General features: G+C 32.5%; 2 protein-coding genes across 2 annotated transcripts; one reads left to right on the top strand and one right to left on the bottom strand.

Annotated features, from left to right (window-relative positions):
- Positions 1-111: 111 nt before the first annotated feature.
- On the top strand, positions 112-736 carry LOC110994774 (dolichyl-diphosphooligosaccharide--protein glycosyltransferase subunit DAD1). Its single transcript, XM_022261618.2, has 2 exons — positions 112-390; positions 470-736. The coding sequence occupies exons 1-2, from the start codon at positions 183-185 to the stop codon at positions 598-600; spliced, it is 339 nt and encodes a 112-aa protein (XP_022117310.1). The 5' UTR covers positions 112-182; the 3' UTR covers positions 601-736.
- LOC110994773 (E3 ubiquitin-protein ligase AMFR) lies at positions 728-18,080 on the bottom strand. Its single transcript, XM_022261617.2, has 11 exons — positions 17,469-18,080; positions 12,891-13,148; positions 10,785-10,937; positions 10,042-10,152; positions 8,973-9,151; positions 6,157-6,267; positions 5,139-5,320; positions 3,403-3,533; positions 3,062-3,191; positions 2,385-2,451; positions 728-2,240 (listed from the first exon to the last, which is right to left on the bottom strand). Exons 1-11 carry the CDS (start codon positions 17,721-17,723, stop codon positions 2,090-2,092), a joined length of 1,728 nt encoding a protein of 575 aa, XP_022117309.2. The 5' UTR covers positions 17,724-18,080; the 3' UTR covers positions 728-2,089.
- Between the last annotated feature and the right edge of the window lie 55 nt (positions 18,081-18,135).

An 18,135-nucleotide genomic window follows, 5' to 3' on the forward strand; every position in this document is an offset into this window, starting at 1 on the left:
TACTGACTATAATTAATATGAGACCCTAATGCTGATATAAATACAGCTCTTATTCGTCTTTTGTTGTGACATACTATATAATTAGTAGTCTATAATCTATATATTTTGTGATTATTAGTAATTAGACTACTAAATTGTTCATATCGTCTTGTGAATATTTATACTTTGTGAAAAAATACAAAATGACTTCAATAGTATCAATAATTCCGAAGCTGTACCAAGAATACGCAAATAAAACTTCAAAGAAACTGAAAATCGTAGATGCGTATTTGTTGTACGTTTTCTTGACCGGTGTTATTCAGTTCATTTATTGTTGTCTGGTTGGCACATTTCCTTTCAATTCATTCCTTTCTGGATTTATTTCTTGTGTTAGCTCATTTGTACTGGGGGGTAAGTTTAAATTCGGTTATAATTTTACGGTTGCTTTATTTCAATATTCGTATACTAATAGAGGTTATGTTCGTTTCAGTTTGTTTGCGGTTACAAGTCAATCCTGAAAACAAAAATGAGTTCTCAGGACTAAGTGCTGAGCGAGGATTTGCAGATTTCATATTTGCACATTTAGTTCTTCACATTGTAGTTATGAATTTCATTGGATAAATATGTTTTTCACGATTTATATGTCGTGTTAATTTATTATCAATACTGTAAGTCTATAACAATTTGAATACAGTGAGGGCATGGTCAAATAATGTTTTCATTCTGGGATTTTCTAAAATAAAATCAGTTGAATGTTTATGTTAGTTTTTATTGACTAGTATTTAATTTTAATACATCATATACTAAAACTGCAATCCTGCTTTCAATGGAACATGTAAGAAGTATTTAAATAAAATTTTGATAATAACAAGACGGTGCAAATGTTAAAAAAATTAAAAATTAATGCAATTTAACTACATTTTTATAGTTTTTAAATAAAATATTAATTAATATCTATAATAATAATCTAAATGAAGGATGTGCTCTTTTTATTTTTATATATTTTTTGATATTGCTATATATGGCAAGTCTGCCATCTACAAACATTTATAATTATGATAATAGGATAGAGAAAACTATCTATAATGGACAAGTCATTCTTTCAATAAAGATAGTCATACAAAAATACTCTTAAAATTTATCTACATATAATTATTTAAAATAACAAAGCATTAACCATGAAAATGAGCAACACTTAACTGAAAATAGATAGGAATAGTTAGTTAATTTTAAATAAAATACTTTATTATCAGCAACAAAATAATCTATCTATTGACAATTTTAGTGAAATAATAAAATAAAAATAATATATATACAAGCATTCTGTATCACAAAATCACTGGTGACCCGAGTTTAGTCATTTGATTTTATAAACATAACTTTATAAAACCACAAAATTTAATAGCACAGATGATTACAGGAATAAACCTTTATATTATTTTATTACTCTCATGTTGGTTTAGATTTCTAACCCAAAAAAACTATCACATAACATTTTAACATGTAGAATCAGCCTCTCAAATGTTTCACTACACAGTACAAAGTGACCTTGTGTTATAAATGTTTTAAAGAAGCAATAAAACATCTTCGGTTATTGTTTCCCTAAATTGGTGTCAGACCTTAATAAACCATGAGAATAATTAAATTTGTTATTGTGTACAATATACTCTGAAAATTGTAAATCATTGGCTCTTCGCTAAATTCAACTCGGATGTCTATTTTTCATTATTACTTTTGAGTTAAAATTTATGAGTTCTCACATTCGCTGAGCGCCAGACGGATTATTGTTAACTATGGAAACAAGTTATTAAAGGTTTATCCCACCCAAAACGGGTCATTTAAGTACTTAGTAATTTTATTTATAATTATTAAAAAAGGTATGTTTGATGACTTTGTGCGGTTACAATAATGTCGAACATATCTATTTACAAGTTAATTAAGATCGATTCCGTGATGTCCTTAGCAATTTGAATTGTCGAAAAAGTCAAGCTTCACTTAATCATTTATATCCTTAAAACGAATGCGTTTGAGATCAATTTACCTCTGTTACGTCATATACAGTTCGATACACCTGACGTCAGTTACATACAATTTAAAGCCAATTCGTGATTCAGGACATCATCCCATGTTCTGTTGTATTGGGGCGAAGTCTTTGCAAGTATCGTCTCCTGGCAGCGTCAAGCAATTGCATTTTACGACGTCTCAGCGCCATCTCACGTTCTGCGGCGCTCTCTGAAAACTCCGCTTCCACCGACTCAGCGCTGTCAATTAATAATGTTAAGTTGTACTGAGGCTCGAAACTAACGTATTAAAGTCTAGGTCTTCTATTTTTAATTACTGACAAAACTGTATGAAACAATTTGTACAATATTAAAACAACCATGTCTAAACAAAATTATAAATACCTGTGAAGTTCAGCAACGGTTTCGGGAGCGGAGGCGGCTGGCTCAAGATTTACTTGCCTTGCATTCTCTAAATAAAAAAAACTTATTTTTGGTATGTATTAGATTTCTGAAGGCGAGCAAATATATAATTACAAAATAATTATATGAACAGTAGCAGTGGGATATTTGGCGGTGTGATAACATTTAAGGCGGTAGTGTCGTGAGTGGATATTCATTTTGGGAATCCAAAACCATTCCTATAAATCCATAAGGGAAAAAACATATTTTATTTAATAAATTTACATTTATGTTAAATCACCACAAATAACATTTAATACTGGGTATAGATATCTTTAAATTATGGACACACGTCTATAGTATATATAAAATTTTATCATACATATTCACATTTATCTTTCAAATGACATGCTCCCTGCATATTTTTCGAGTTACTGTTACTGGCTTTAGATATCTTGGGTTACATTTTGAACTTTTATAACTAAAGAAACATGTATTTATTTAAGTGATTCAGTTGATTTTAAGCTTTATCATATAATCTTAGGGTAAATACTAGGCTAAGGTAAAGTCGAAAAATACTTGTCAGATATTTATATGTTCTACAAGTTTACGCCGCAGCGACCCATATTTTTGCGATCCGAACAATTTATTTTATTATTAAAGACTATGATGTGTCTAACCTGTGGGAGGTGAAAGGGGCGCGGGCAATCGTCCTTCCAGAATGTTCTCGATTGTGAGGTGAGCTGAACGGGTACGGGACACGTCGGCACGTACCGCTGCTGCGCTGTACTGTGGGAACACAGCTGACACCTGTTACAAATATAAGTAGAACGTCATTCATATAAGTAAATCTTATAAAAGTCAATTTAACAAGTTATTTTATTTAATTTATGCTCTTGAACACCACAAATATTAGAACAAGGACAATCTGTAATATGTATATATGCAATATGTAAGAAATAAACTGACAAATTTTTAAAGAGATTAAAATTATTTTTTATAGTATTAATTCATGCATTACCTGTGCAATAATAGCGTCCAGTTGCGGTGAAAGTGGCGTGTTAGTCTGCGGGGCCGGGGTGGCGACGGCAGGGGCTGGTACTCTTGTCACCTCCACAGAGAAACTGGGCAGCCACGAAACATATCGGGAGCCTGGAAAACACTGGACTGTCAGACCCATTGTCTAAGAACCTATACTCCTATAGACTAAGAAAATTACTCAGTCGCTAAGCATAGACAATCATAAATTTTGCAATGCAATATCTACAATTGCAAAGTCGAGATAGGCACTCATCTAAAGAATTGATCTGAAATACCACAATTCGTTATTATGTTACATGGACCTATAATGGAGCCTTCTTCGAATACTAATGAATATCTTTTCTTCTAGTAATCAACTACGATATCCTCTACGAATAGAGTTATTTTTTATAAGATATGGTAGATGTATAAATTATGTATACTAAATAGCTTTGCTGTAAGCCCCAGACTTAAAAGTTATAAATTTGAATTGTTATTTCATTACATGTGTAATTTAGTTAAATTTTGATAAAACTTGAGTATTCATAAAAATGCAATCTATTTAGTGTAAAATTTCATAAACTTGAGCATTTTGCTACACATATTTCTGGGAAACTAAAAGTCATATGGAGATATTTTTTAAATTTGAAATACATACATAGTTATATTGCAATTTCATATTGGTTTGTTTCGTATCGTTTCGTTTATTAATACAGGTATTTGACCTGAAAGGGTTCCTAATAAGAGAGTTTAATCTCGTTTTAAAGATGACTATATCTTTATTACCCTAACATGCGTTACAAACAAGTTTTTTATTCCAACAATTTCCTGGGAGGAAAACTACCTTGACGCAAGAAGAATATGATATGTTTTAGAAAAAACCTGGTAACTTCTGCGCATCTGTCGAATCTAGCTAACTTAATTGCGCTGAACGAATCCTAAACTCTTTCAATGTACATCACTAGAACAATGAGAGCGAAAGTCATCACCATTCCCGTTTCGTGGCAGACACATAAGTGCGAGGAGGAGCCAGACCGCGCCCAACACGCAAAAACAAGCCGCACCCACATTGACACAGGACGCCACCATCACATTATATCGCCGGTGTAATATTTTTAATGCATTTTAGTATTATAGAAACTCTGTCAAATTGACAGTAACGTGTAGCCATGACGTAATAATAAATAATTCTTTAAATTTAATTTAAGGATTTATTGTAAATGCAGTCATGACTGACCCCGAATAAACAACATTATCGTTTTAACCTTGGCGATGTGGTTTTATGACATTGGTTTTTACAGGTAAATTATTCAAAACGTAATAAATAAAAAGTGTTTTGATATAACTAAGTTTGATATTGATTAGATTAAATGTATTTCCGCAGTCAATCATTTAATGTAAATCACTCATCAGGTGAGAGGTCACGAGTCACATTAATCAAAATGTTTTTAACGTTTCCTAGGTATTTACCTAGGAAACTTTTATTCCTATACTTAAATATTTATTGTTATTGATTGTTTGGTGTCTGTGGTTATCTGAGCGGTGAACATTTGTAGCGTACGTAAAAACGTTAAAATATTATTGTACCAATCAAAACAGGAGCATTTAATTAGCTTTGAATTTTATTTTACGTTTTTATTCTTCAGCTTGCCGTGCTCGTTATATTTATGGCTCTATAAATACATATCTAGCTCTGGCAATTGAAACTATTTGAAGACATTACGTACAAGCACTTACCATCAAAGTGGAAAAGGTGGTTAGCGGCGGGCGGATCGGAGCCAATGTGTGTGAGCGGGTTAAGTGGATTAAGCGGAGACAGAGGCGTGAGCGTAGCGGGCGGCGGCGTGGGGCGGGCCGATAGTGATCGTCTGCATGTGGGGCACGATGCGTCTTGTTGCACCCAACGACAAAGGCAAGAGCTGTAGAAACATACATACACTTTATATAGTTGCGAACAAAATCAGCGAGGCGGTTATGCGCACTAATTCAATTATTTGCTACTGCCTAATTTAATTTATTCACAAAAACTATTTTTTTTTTCATATTTAACACTACGACATTGAAACCACGACGATTCCCTTTCCATACAGACTACAAATAAGATAGAAAGATTCTAAAGGGTTAAGATTTTTTGTATGAGGGTCTATTTTACAAAAAGACCCAAGGAAAATTAATAACATAACAAACCCATATTTACTCATCTGAGTTACCTTTGTACAAGACAGACGCCTAAGAGTAATATTCAGAGTCGACATTTAGAACTGTGACTCCCATAAATTTTTGACATACGGAAGTAAGTAGATGTTTTTTAATCGAATTCCTTATCTAGTTAATGCCAATGAACGGCTATCTCAGTTATTAAGTGTATTAGTAGGTTAAATAACAGTTTAATTTAAATAAACTCAAGCAAGCAAGGGGGGTCAATGTGATTGGCTGGTTATCACACTAGCCTACCGCGATGGATAAGGAACTAAAGCTGCAAGCTAAATGACTCGTGAAACTAGACACTCTAAAGAATTTAAGACTCTAAAATTCTTAAGAGAGGATAAAAAATCACATTCATAGTTTAAAAGCATGGCTAAACAAGGTAATAAACGCTCCTTACAAAATTTGTGTTTTTTTATATTGAATATGATGTTAAGTGATGCCGTCGCCCACTCTCAATGCCAGAGGGCTCGCGAGTGCGTTGACGGCCTTTTAAGAGTTGATACTCTGTTTTCTTGAGGATTCACATTTTAAACGGTTAGAGGCTTACTTGTGGAATAGATGAGCGCAAGGCAGCTTACGCGCCTCCTTCATGGGTTCCCAACAGATGGCGCAGTTATCCTGGTTCTTTTCCACCTCCTCCGGGCTGGCCATAGGGTAGCTGCAGACATAAGACTTTAATGCTTGCGTTCAAAGCTTTTACAAGTAACAAAAGGTGTCTATTTAGCCGCCCTCTTACGAATAATTAGTTTCTTTGTCATTTTTTAATACTGGTTTACCTAATCATGTTTTTAATTTCGTTTTATTATCAACGATCCAATTTCCTCAAACTTGCAAGCGTGCCTTTTACATACATTTCAAATTCATTTTTCGTGATAACATTTTTTGCATCATGACTATCCAAATAAGCAAGACTACTTCAAAATTGTGCAAATAATTATAGATAAGAATGTTATTATAATAAATAGGCAACTTGCATCGTTTACCATTATACCTTTAGAAATTACATACCACGATCGTAACATTTAAGCCTACCATCCCCGGCTACTTTATCACCGGGGCGTCGACTAAGCTAATCGTCCTTTTCTGACATTCATGCTTTAAATAAAATAACCCATCGTTTTTATTTAGCGTAATACTAATCGCTGGTTATTTTTAGTTTAAATTATCATTATTTATTACTTAAGGTGTCATGTGGAACATGGTGTAATAATATCAGCTCCTTACAAACGTTGTATAAAACAAAAAAATACTTGGCAATTAAAAAGAGTGGCGGATAGTTTATTGCCAGTTCTTCTCTTCCATTCTACGCCCTTGACTTAAGAACTGGCAGTAAACGTAAAAGAGAGAAGCATTTAATTTAAAAAAATTAACCTCTTTCTTTTTTTGAAGTTTATAAGTACATTGTGTTTCCTATATGAATAAATGATTTTTGACTAGTTTGCACGAAAATTGCCTTTATTAGGCTGGGAGTTGTTCTATTTCATACATTCTAACTTCCCGTTTCGTATGTACCTAGGTATAGCTGTCAATTTAAGACGGACAGACACTGAAAATCAGTGTTGCAACACAACATCAAATTAAAGCTTAGTTGCGCTTAGTTTGTTAAAGTAAAACTTGGCTTTGGTTGATTCACCTTGTTGTCCATATATGATATTTCCTTCTATATAAGGACAACTCTCTATAACGCCAGAGAAGCACAGAGTATAATGTTAGCACTGTAATATGTAGTGTCGAGGACAACGATACACAAACTCGCCGACCTTTGAAGTTAACGGAATATATCAATTTGCATACATTTTAATTAATATTTAAAATACACGGCATAAATGATATGTTGGGGCGTGACCTTTAAAGAATGTGCCCCAAACCGAATAACAATTCAATTTATGTACGAATTTGCTTTGAAACGTTCCGATCTACGTGCAACGTACGGTACGTTTTTATTATTTTAACTCAATCAAGTTTAAATTAGTTATTAATAGCTCATACCATTAAATTATAAATATACAAACTCATGTTTGTAATGTAATTAAGTGGTAAAATCGATTGTCCTCAATCGTATGGAAATAGATTTTTAATCACATCATTACCAGCGAATCATTAACCCTAATTATAAACTTCCCACTTTTATATCTCGCGCGATAAAATGCGCAATTCTAGAACACGTCTAGAACTTTAATAAAACGAGCAGAAATTAGCTTTCAGTAGGTACATCGTTTTACTAAAATTACATAAAAATAGGTTCAATAGCGCATCTTCTCACATTTTCACAAAATGTTTATGAATAGAAAATATATTATAAATTCACACTTAAAATAGTTTTATACTATTATTATTCTTTGGCAAAGATCGGATATAACAATACTCTAGTAAACGACTTATGCTTCACCAGAAATTATATTGTATTATTTACTCATTTTATTCATATTTTGTGATATTGAGGCATCTTCGTTATAAATCTTCTTCATTCATCTTCGTTCAAGCAATCCCATATTGTAAACAAAAAACGGATTTCTAAGAAAGTTCGGTACATATGATGCTGATAATCGAGTTAATTACGGACAATAAAGCGACATAGTAACATAAACAACTCTGCAGTTTTAACAAAATTCGGCAACTTAAAATGTACTTTTTATAATTGTCGTTATTTAGGGTGGTGCTTATCATTTTATGGAAGACGATTCCTAGACGATTTTCTCCAAGAATGTCGGTCGTTAAATCTAGACACGTTACATGGAGTCGACACGGAACTAGTAAAAAATGTCCGTCAATCAATTTTAATGATTGGTTAATTAAATTGCCAACCAAGGACCTAGGCTATTCAATTAATGCACGAATGACGTATTTAACGATGTATAATTTTTAATTTATTAAACCATAAATATAATTTCTAGCAATTTAAAATTTAATTACGCATTTACTCGAGCTAAGCTCGTTATGTTCTTATAAGATGTTTATCCTTAATATTTAAATATTATAATAATAATTAACGGTATTATCAGGCGATGTGGATAAAAGTAATTATGACAATGAAAAATATTTGCTTGTGTGAGCGGATCGTAGCATATTTAGGACTAACGGTTATACTCATACGACCTCAATACATACATGAAAAAATTCGTAAAATCGTTGGTAACATAAAAAACTTTGCGACTGCTTCTTGTGCACATTTTATCTTCCTATTATATACTTACAAGTAATAAGATCATAATAATATTTTCTTTAGCTAATACTAAAATATACAGATTAACAATGTTATGTTAACAGTGAAGTACACCTAATGTACTAATTAAATACAACCGTAAAACCCACTAAACCGAAAAAGTACGTTCCCGACTTTCGCTTATGCGAAATAATGCTTACTTGCGGCTCATATGATGCGCCAGCGCAGCATACAGGCGATGTCTCTTAAGACGGGCAAGAAGTGCGTGTAGCAGGTGTCGCAGCTGCATCAACAGCACCATCGAGGCCATAGAAACAACCGCGTTGCTGTGAACCACCATGTGGGCTACGTGACCCGTCTCAGCTATTAGCCCGACCGCCTGCAATGTGCACACACACATAAATACTTATCATGTACTGAATTTCGTGAAGATGTAAATAATCAAAAGAAATGTCTGTTCATAGAGAAGACGAAACGATAGCGTGTTCTGTTTGACTGTGATTGGTCAATAGCATCTCTAGTTCATCACGCATCGATGTGCGATATGATATTACAATATACGTTTGAAGAATCACATCTTAACGCACAGTTTCGTCTAGCGTTAAACATTGTTATCCCTAGACTGACTGTCTCTGGATGCCCTTTATAAGTAGTTTCTACAAAATACATAAAATTTTGCATTAAATGCTGCTCAAGAATGTCATAATAAAAATTTAAATAAACCTAACAAAATGCTAGAAACTAATTCACTGTGTTCGGCGACTATTTATATCTAATCAGGCGATTGGACCATATCCAAACCAACAAATAAGCCATTCACTTGATTACTAAAAACCAGAAAGTATCAAAAATATTGTCTCAGAAAGCCGTAACCTTGAAAAAATATATATAATATATACATATATATTTGTCACGTATCTATAACGCGGAACTTGTTATCAAAATTAAGTTTGTTGATTTCTTTATCAAAACAATGACAAACGTTAAATATATATTTGAGAACATATTTTATTATTTTGTTATTCGGCGAGTTTTTGAGCACACAATATTTAAAATCCTTGGTTAGATTTCTGTAAAAATCCTTGATCAATTATGATCTTTAAAGACTGATTTTTGGGACATGCGTTGATGGTTTTTCTGATATTTTACTCTTCAGGCTAACCCTGTCTTCTCCCTTTAGTAAGCGGAACATAAAGTTTCTCGAAGAAATTTCCCAAAGTTTTTATATTTGTAACATACATGATACAACATACTATATTATATACGTACGTCAAATACAAGATGCGTGTAGTAGGCAGCGGAGCCGGCTGCATCAACACCGCGTGCTCGAAGTACGAATCGAGCTACTACATGCACGCAAGGCACCATAGCTATCACGCACTGCAAACCGGGGGACAGATTATTATGGTTTGTAGCAATAGGACAGACATTCATGGGTGATTTTTAAAACAAAAACGGAGCTTAAATAAAAATCTGTGTGGCTGTGCCAACCCGAATTAATTATTCCTAGATTAGCAAAAAAATATCCAACAATGCTTCTGTAACAAATGTCATGAAGATAAACTAAGCTAAGCAACTCAAACATAAATATTTATTACAGAACAATTTCAAAAATTACCTTGTAAGGCCGATTGCTGTATGCTGAGAAACTGGTCAGAGACAAAGAACAAACCGTTTACTTACTTTCAGCGCGAACCTAAGTTAAATAAATAAAATGCTAACTAATAATGTAATTGCTTCTTGCATCGGCTATGTATGAAGCGGCGGTATTTCGATTGTTTTAGTGCGTTGTTTGTGCAATTTTTGAGGGTAAAGGTGTTTGTTTTGTTGTATATTATGTCACTTTATTAAGTTAATTATAATTAACTAAATATTTTCGACGTCCTGGTGGACAGAAAAACTGTGTCCAGTTTATGTTTCCACCATACAAACTTCTACAATTTAAGATTATTTATACAATAAATAAATAAATAAATAAATTGAAAGTTAAACTTATCATAAATAAATATTACCTCAGCGGCCATGAAGGCGAATGTGTCCCGGCCAGCGGGCAGGCCCCATCGTACTGCCACAGCCATCAGCGTAGTTCCAGCAATCAACTCGCCAGCGAGCAGCGCTACAAGCCTCCCGTGCGCCCATGATGAGGACGTCGGCGACGACGACAACTAAACAAATAGCCCAGCCGCTATAAGTGACTATTTTCAAGATTTTGTAACAAAATAAAAATACATTTATTCCCCTGATACACAAAGTGAGGGACTTATCAATTCTATATGTTTCTCGAATAAGTTAAAATAGAGTATCCGAACTCGTATCAGTAGTCTTTATTTTGGCTAAAATCTAGGCCAGGGCAAATATATAATTCAGAACAACAAGGTCAACGACCAACTAACATTACTTGGCCGGCAAATAGCCTAATTAGTAGCGTATAATAGTTAATCATTCACTACAGTTCCTATTTAACTGTATGAAAAAACCGATTTAAAAAGTATGGTTAATATTAATTTTATTATTTTTTAAATTATAATTAGTAGATACCACAGGGTTGACTTGAAGATGTATTGCTATGTTATCAAGTCAATATCTATAGAAATTGTAAAACCCTAATATTATGTTGAAGTGTAAGTGATTCCTATAACCGATTAAATACAATGAGTAACATTCTGTAAGTACAAAGCAGCAATGAGATCGCTAACAAGCATTCACTAGTACTGGAAAACCAGTCAAACTAGTCTGCGTGGCCTAAGCTTCATATCCTCCCTTTGCCTACTGTTAAATTATTTTCCTACAGACAATGCAATTTTTTCTGCATACCGGTCACACCACTTTGATTCACTTACATCAGGCGATAATAATTAAGGAAAACCACTTATACACGTATGGTGTGACGGACATCCATTGTGTGTGTCATGATTCATATTTCCATTTATTTTTTTTGGGGTTGGGGCTTTACTTTGGGGTTTATTTTTAATTTGTGATTTAGCAAAAGGCTAAAACAAAACAAAAATTACTTAATACAGAATTTTTCGTTTCTCGGTTACATTTTTACAAATTCTACGTAGTTCGTAAATATCTCTAAACAGCTATTAGCTATATAAATAAAGCAGGTTATTTGTATAATAATTAAAGTTAATAGGAAGTGATGTTCTATAATTAAAACACAACCGCTTTAAATAAACATTAACGATTGGGACATTTAAATTTCCGTATAGTCTTGTGTTAGCTTTTAATAACATAATATATTAGTATTTACTTTATTAACTTCTAAACGTTTTAATGAAATATGTACCTATAACCACATTTTTAAGAATCACGATACAAGCACGCTTGCGCCATAGTTGCTCATTTAACTCGTTCGGTTGTTTACGAATTGACGTTGAACATTTGCTCGAAGTGGGATCTGGGATTGACGAGTCAGATTCGGGAATAGAATATAAAACAAGTTGTGGCACATGCGCACGGGCATTATTCTTTTATTATATATTCTATAAAATTTATGTAAAACCGGTGAAGTGAAAGAAGTGAATTATAGTGAATCTTGTTCTTACACATGGAAACAACAACTTCATTCCTACGACATATTTTTGATATTATATATTAACGATTATTACTATCATAAAATTATAAAAATATGTCAAATGTTATTTGTATAAAACCTAGAACATCAAAACACCGATATGAGGACAAACGATAGTTCGACCGCATATTTTTGTATTATATGTGATATTTCTTGTAAGATAAAAAACATTATCTTATAAGAAATGTCTTATCACCGGTATGAATATATAATTAAGAGATAAGACGATAATTATTACGTCTGGACGTTAACCTACAAGTAGTCAATAAACATGATATTATAACTACGGCATTAATAAGTTTCTTATTATCTTTCTCATTCGTTATTTAAATTGTAGGTACTGTAATAAAATACGATAATTCTTATTTTATTTTAAACAAGGCAATCACCTCTCACCTCCTTGAATTGATCGCCGAGTTACGGAAGCCAAGGAATTTCTTATTCCAATAATATAGACTCTACTCTGACTTTGAACCTTAATATTTCTATTCCTTTCTGGTCTGGAATGAAAGACTTAAATAATATGTTCCTAGGTACTTACATATTCAAATCTGTCCTTCGCTAGCTGGGTAAGCAAGGTAAGCGCACCAAGAAGCGTAAACCAGGCGCACCAGAGAAGAAGCTCGTCCAGGTAGTGGACATTGAGCACCCCAAACACGAAGATAAACTTATAGAACACATAGTTCCACAGCTTGTCTTTAGCGCGCTGCGCTTCACCTACGCGCAAACGCCCGAAGACTGCGCGCACCACCGCCCATCCACCCACCGCCAACAGACACCAAGACATGTTGATCAGCGTCTGCGCAAAATATACACCTCTTTATTTCGCATCCTCACACGTCTACTTAAAAAGTGATGTTACGTTTAGGGGTAACGTAAGGGTAGAGGTATATCTACGGAAATAACATTAACAACACACATAAAGAGGAGTTAATCAATTCGATGAGCAAATTTTTTGGTTAGGTCTTGAAACATTAAACAATTTTATTTCAATTCTGTATAATATAAAACATTATTACATATACATATCGTTCCGTCACCAATAACAATAGCAAATGAGAAATATATAAAATTTTTAATTTACTTATTTATATTCCTTCATCTAGTTTATTGTATTATTTTTCTCTTTTATCATTGTAATGTTTCCTTTAAAATGTTGTTCACACTTGTTATTGATGAACATGCAAGTGTATTGTTTTGTGCATGTCGTGTCTATGTAAGTGTCTGTATGTGTTTTTTAAGTGTGCCTTTTTAAAATAAATAAATAATTTATACTATATACTATAAGATTGGCTTTGAGTCACTTGTTTAACAATTACAGCTTTTTGTATAAATTAGATTAAATTAACAACTGTGGAAAATAACAGTTTACATTGTTCATTTTTCATGTAAGTAGTAGGATTTATTATTCTTTTTATATAGGCCTTTTAACTGTTTGGCTACAATACTTTAAATCCATAAGTTTGTCAAAAGAAACTTCGCCACTGCTTGCTTCAAAGATTTTTAAAGAGACTCAATGTCGCCTTGTCGTTTATAGCAGGTTCAGCATGTTCTCTAAACCTGACCATAATTAGAAGTCTTAAAGACTTGAGGCCTATTCTAGATGATGCCAGTCATCCATCATCTATAATCGTATTTCCTTTTACACCACATCCTATATTGTAGTTTGATAATGATCGCGAGAAAATACATGTATGTGGAATGGCACAAAATGGAATTTTTTTTATACATAAAATAGGTGATCCAAATTCAAAAAAATTAAAAAGTTGAAAAGAAGAAAAGTTTTTATGTAACAGTAAATATGGCCAGACTAGTTAAGTAGTGTATGTTGTTCAAAAATTATATTACATATTTTAAGACTTTATTAAGATATTTCTATACTTGATTAATGCGTTAGACGATCTCTCAGTTAGTCAGTCAATTTATTTCAATCGAAAATTATGTGACAATTACCAATTCCTTAGTTTAAACTTATCGAAATCTGACGTTATATCGCCGACGCAATACGTTTTGCGTAATTTATAATAAATTATACCAACGGTAATCGGAAGTAATCGTCATGTCATACGCATGTCTTTAAAAAAAATCCAAATACGGAGCGCCGTTTTGGCTAATGCTGATTACTTCTTAAACAAAATCATATCGACCAGAGAACATTACACGAATGAAAATTGGTATTGCACTTGTTTAATGTTCTATATAATAAAAATATGTAATAGTGGATTTCTTTTAAAAGATAATATGAAAATACCATTCAAATCATCAAAAAACATCTGAGATAATAAGATAAACACGTTTTATCGAGATAATACAAGACGTTGTCAAGGTCGTCGTATTTATTGTAACTACATAGCTTAAGAAAATAGCTGGGTTGTATGGCGCATCGACTGGCCACTGTCCAGATGACGTGAAAACAATTGTGTTTACGATCAAGCAATGACAATTAATAATGACAATCAAGTCCCGTACGTATTTGAAATCATTACACTGCGTCTGAAGAAAAACCTGGAAATAGATGTAATTAATTTCCAATTATTACTTGAATCACTGTGTAGTCGGCGTCACGCAAGGGGTAACGCCCCTTTGCTAGGGTTTTTTCAGTGCCATGACGCGTTACCGACCTCTAATAATCTCGTTATTTTGACCGCACACCCACTTAGTTATCGGCGACTCGAAACAAATAATGCAAGTATGACTTAATTTAAAATTCTAAAAAATTCCATCGTTTCGGCAGAGGAAAAGTACCATGGAAAATTTTGTACACATTTAGAGATGTTGATATATTCTTGTTATTTTAGAATTGGGCCGAGATCTTGTCTATTTACTTGAACATTAAATTGTAGGCATGTTATATTTCGTACGTTACTTTTTGTCGACTATAATAGGCATAACAATTTTTTACGAATGCGAAATTTTATATGGATTTTTGCAACACATGGTTCTTATTAAAAGTATTAAATAACATGTATAGACGCATTATGCATAGATGAGAAGTTTAAATTAGTAATGAAATGTGAAGGTTATCAACCAACTCCGACTTGATGAAGTCCGTGACTGTAAATATGTACTTAAAATATTATAATCAACTAAAAAGGTATCCAAATAAATTTTGCTTTATATAATGTTATAAAAGATAATAAGATAAGATACGAAATAAAAATGCTACTAATTATGTTTTTTGTGAACTATATATATATTATACTTCGGGATATTATATCTTTTATCGGCCACTACTAATATCAAGGTTAAGAAACATGATCAGTTTCTTGCCAACTACGTGTAAGTCGCATCGCATTTTCTACTGTGCTGTACCTATACTATTAAGTAATATATATTTAAACAATGTTTTTAAAAGCGTAGTCATTTATCCCTTTCCGACAAGTAGGATTTACATATGTAATATAGATAGCAATGCATCGCGAAGGGAAATACTACCCTGAACAATATGACATCGCTTCTTTATACATGAACAAACAAATCCATGAGATAACAACCAAATCATGTCAGTATATGTAATACTTAATAGCGTTTCCCTACTAGAAAGTTTCATCTTATTATTGTTCAGTTCATCAGTTCCACTTGAGGCAAAAAGAGAGATTTTTAAGTACGAAGATTAAAGCAGAAGAGAGAATTCAAGCAAAAGAATTTACACATATACAACGGTAGGCAAGATAAATAGAAACTTTGATACACACAAATATAACATTTGATGGAAAAACCAGTTAGAAATGCTAATTCTACACCCCAAAGGAAATACATGAGTTATACATATTATAATTATTGAGGTAACCGCGGTAGCCTTCTCGAGCGCCGCAGCACTCAAGTCGGCAATAAAGACAACTCGACAAGGTCACCTGATGCCTTATCTAACACCGGCGGCAGTACCGCAAACCGAGGTTACTTCCGGAGTATAAGTAACCTTATTTTTACTTCAGTAAAATTATCGGTGACTGGAGTGCACTAATATACGATGTTTAAAATTTAAAATTTGGCCAAAGTAAAAGTGTATAAATGATACTAAGTAACTTAAAATTAATATCATTTATGCTTTAGAGAAAGTGCGTAGCAATCGCATCTTGAGGATAAAATCATTGCACAATACTCGCCACTTTCCCTTACATCACAGTATTTTTGTTAATACGCTTTCCAATTGCGTAAGCTGCAATTTATTTGTTATAGGTTTCTTTATTTCTTAGATGATTAAACGCGATTTGAACTAGAGTAACATTCATGAATCAATTTCGAGTTAACGACATTTGCGAGATCCTAATAGGCGTTGATATAAGACAAATAAAAAATTCACTTGATTATTGTAAAATATTATATACCGCACTGTACTGATAGTGTAGATGCTGCGCAATGAACGTAAACTATTTTTGGATGTAATCTTACAAATACTTTCACTAAAAGTGACTATTTTTTTATATAACCTAGCAGACTTTCAGAATTTATATGACTTAGAATATTGTTGAAAATATTTACTACAAATATTTTTTTATAAACTATAACTATTTAGCATAAAAAAATATTTAAATTCCAAGTTCACAGTGTTGAGAAAGAGCACTACTGGCTAATTTCTGAAAAACATTTTAACCTTGCAAACCAGTTCCACCTTAATAAACTCTTAATATTTATTGAATAATACCAAAAAATGTAGTAGTAAATAATATAATACCAAGCTATCAAATAGTGGATGGTGTGCCAGTCTGCCTCCAAAACATTGTGAGGGATTATATATATATATATTAACAAATCAAAATAAAATATTTGTTATATTTTAATTAATATACAAAAAAATGTGCTAAACATACATTTCTAAATATTTTCAAAAAGTAAATATCTTGTTACATAATTAAATATATAAATATATTATTACATATATAAATATATTGTAACAAGCTAATGAAAAAATATACACATAAATTAATATCTTAGATAAATTTTATTAATTTCATAAAATAATAAATTAAGTAAAGAATAATTTGAATGATCAGTACATCAGTACACTAATTAAAATTGGTAGCTCTAACACAGCCAATTCATATTATTGCCAATGTTTATTTTTAACACAATGTTTGTAAACAACTTCTATTCAATAATCATTTGAAGCATTACTCACCCACATACACAGGGGCTCTTGAATCATAAAGGTCATAACTTCCATCATTTGCTCAGTGAAATTTCTGGCACCATCTATATCTGCAGCTTCCATATGTACATCTTGCTGCTTTTGGAGAGTGGCATTTGTTCTCCAATTAGGATCACTAGTTACATTAACGGCGTAATAAACTGCAATAGAAAGCAGTAAAACACTTCCCGCCGAATAAACCTTCAGGTTCGGCAAGGGCAACCTGTCCATGAGTGTCACAGGCATCTCGAAAGTTTCAACACAAATAAATAACGCAAACTGAACACTTGTCGAATACTTTTTTTAGTAATATAGACTATAGTTTATTGGCTTTATTTTATCAATTTAGAACGAATAAGAAAATAAAAATACATAATCGAAAGAACAGAAATCACTCGCAATAACGCACATGCAACAGTATAAAGACAAACTTAGTAATGAATAACGATAAATGAATATCAATCGAGAATCGTAGTCCTTGTGTGATGATTAATTAGTAGTACAATTTACAAACTACGAAAACAAAATCACAATTTCTACTCGTGAATTTTAACGATTTGTCAGTTTTAACAACTGACTTTAACAACTAACAGTATGACACTGGCGTAAATAGTAAATACACAGCTTGTATTTTTACATAACAGTTTTTGTGCCTAAC

Source organism: Pieris rapae, chromosome 1 (genome assembly GCF_905147795.1).
Source record: "Pieris rapae chromosome 1, ilPieRapa1.1, whole genome shotgun sequence".
Classification (NCBI taxonomy): domain Eukaryota; kingdom Metazoa; phylum Arthropoda; class Insecta; order Lepidoptera; family Pieridae; genus Pieris; species Pieris rapae.